Here is a 1748-nt window from a genome sequence, read left to right as displayed (position 1 = left end):
GAGGTCCCTTCCAGCCCAAATGTCTATGAAATCTATGAAGTTAGCCAGGAGGCAGGACAGGGTGTCACCTTATAGCAGAGGTGGGCAAAACACTGCTGGTGGGCTGGATCCAGCCCAGCAACTGAGTGCAGCTGCTCCAGTGATGCTCCGCATGGGGCTGAGCCCACCCAGGGCAGCCAGCACTGCACTCCTGCCTGCGCCTACAGGCCCTGGCCCCAGCCCACGTGCAGAGCTTCTAGCAGGGCTGGTCCCAGTGCAGCTGCAGCTGCCTAGGTGGTGCTCGACTCCCCTCACCTCCAGTGGTGGCGGCTCCTCCCACTCCTGCCCCTGCTGTACTGCTCTGGGTGGGGAGGAAGCTGCAGCTCGGTGGCTCCTGCCCCAGTGTGTGGGGCTCCAGCTCCAGCCCCTAGATGCCTTCCACCTACTCTGCCCACCTGGCACGATGAGTAGCCACCTGCAGGCAGCTGGGAGCTGGGAGCTGGAACCAGAGACAGAGCCCCGCACACTGGGGCAGGAACAGGAGGAGGAGCCACTGGAGGCAAGGGGGCTGAGTAGTACCCAGGCAGCTGCAGCTGCAAAGCGACGAACCCTGCCAGTAAGCTGTGCATGTTGGCCATGGCCAGGCTGGCAAGCATGGGTGGGAGCACAGCATGGGCTGCCTTGGGTGGGCGCAGGCAGGGCTCAGCCGCATGCAGAGCACCATGGGGGTAGCTGTGGACCACACCGCCTGGGTGATCTCTGCTACATGTGCCCCTGCCCCCCCTCACCCGCAGCCAGCTCCCAGGACCTAGTGCCCAGGCAGCCTACCCCACCTCCCCACACACCTCAAGGCTATGTTCTTGGGATGACGACAGCATGGGCTGGGGCCCAGGGCACACCCGTGATCTGCTCCCTGCTCCCTGCACTCCCCTGCCCACAGAACCTGTGCTGGTCACAGGGACATGCAGGCAGCAGATTGCAGCTTTGCCCTGGGCCCTGGCCCAGTGCGGTCACTGCCCCGTGATCCTGGCCTTTCCTGCCCAGCCCACTCCCCAACACCACTCCCCACCAGCCCACGGCCCCATCCCACTTAAGGAGTTTTGGTAAGCTGTCGCATGAAGGGGAGGAAGGATGCTGACCCAGCCTGCAACAGCTCATCAGAACTCCCTTTGTGGCCCACTGTCCCAAATAATTGCCCATCCCTGCCTCTTAACCTAACTTTTCAAAGAATGGGGAGTTGGCAACACTGCTTAAACTGCATATCAGTTATCAGTACTCTCATTCAAGCTGAAGGCCTGGGCAATGCCTGGTTCTAAATGCCCTCTCTTCATGGGGCTTCTTACAGGATCAGACCCCACCAGCAACAAGAATTTATATAAATTAACAACGATATTCTATATCACATGAGTTAGAGGAAAGAGGGAACCTGCTCTAAAAATATTCTACTAGAAAAGCTATCTGCAAAGAAATGCATACCTTTATCTTCTGTATCTGCTATTTGTGGATCAGTAGGTTTCTGCAGCGGGGTTGGTGTTATAATACTGGCTTCCTTGCTACTATTAGAGGTTGTCTGATTTTGTATTTGGTGATGAATAATAGCGGATTCAATCCTTGCCCAGTAAACAAAATATGACTGGACTACGGAAAAACTGAAAACAAATCAACATAGGTTGTTATGCAAGAATTTAGTCGCTCAATACCATTAATAAAATATTGCAACATGTAGCTAAAATCTAAAGGATTTATTTTCATGTAAAAAAAACACAAAT

General features: G+C 54.9%; 1 protein-coding gene across 2 annotated transcripts in view; it reads right to left on the bottom strand.

Annotated features, from left to right (window-relative positions):
* Positions 1 to 1748, bottom strand: part of LOC109301196 — a 17518-nt gene that overhangs the window by 9436 nt on the left and 6334 nt on the right. For both annotated transcript variants that reach the window (XM_019522163.1, XM_019522162.1), the window contains exon 4: positions 1456 to 1628. In XM_019522163.1, coding sequence (XP_019377708.1) covers positions 1456 to 1628 — 173 coding nt within the window. The remainder of the gene's footprint in view (positions 1 to 1455; positions 1629 to 1748) is intronic.

This window comes from Gavialis gangeticus, unplaced genomic scaffold, assembly GCF_001723915.1.
Source record: "Gavialis gangeticus isolate Ggan-Ray unplaced genomic scaffold, GavGan_comp1, whole genome shotgun sequence".
Lineage (NCBI taxonomy): Eukaryota > Metazoa > Chordata > Crocodylia > Gavialidae > Gavialis > Gavialis gangeticus.
Note: the sequence above shows the minus strand (reverse complement) of the source record. Positions and strands in the feature narration are given on the sequence as shown.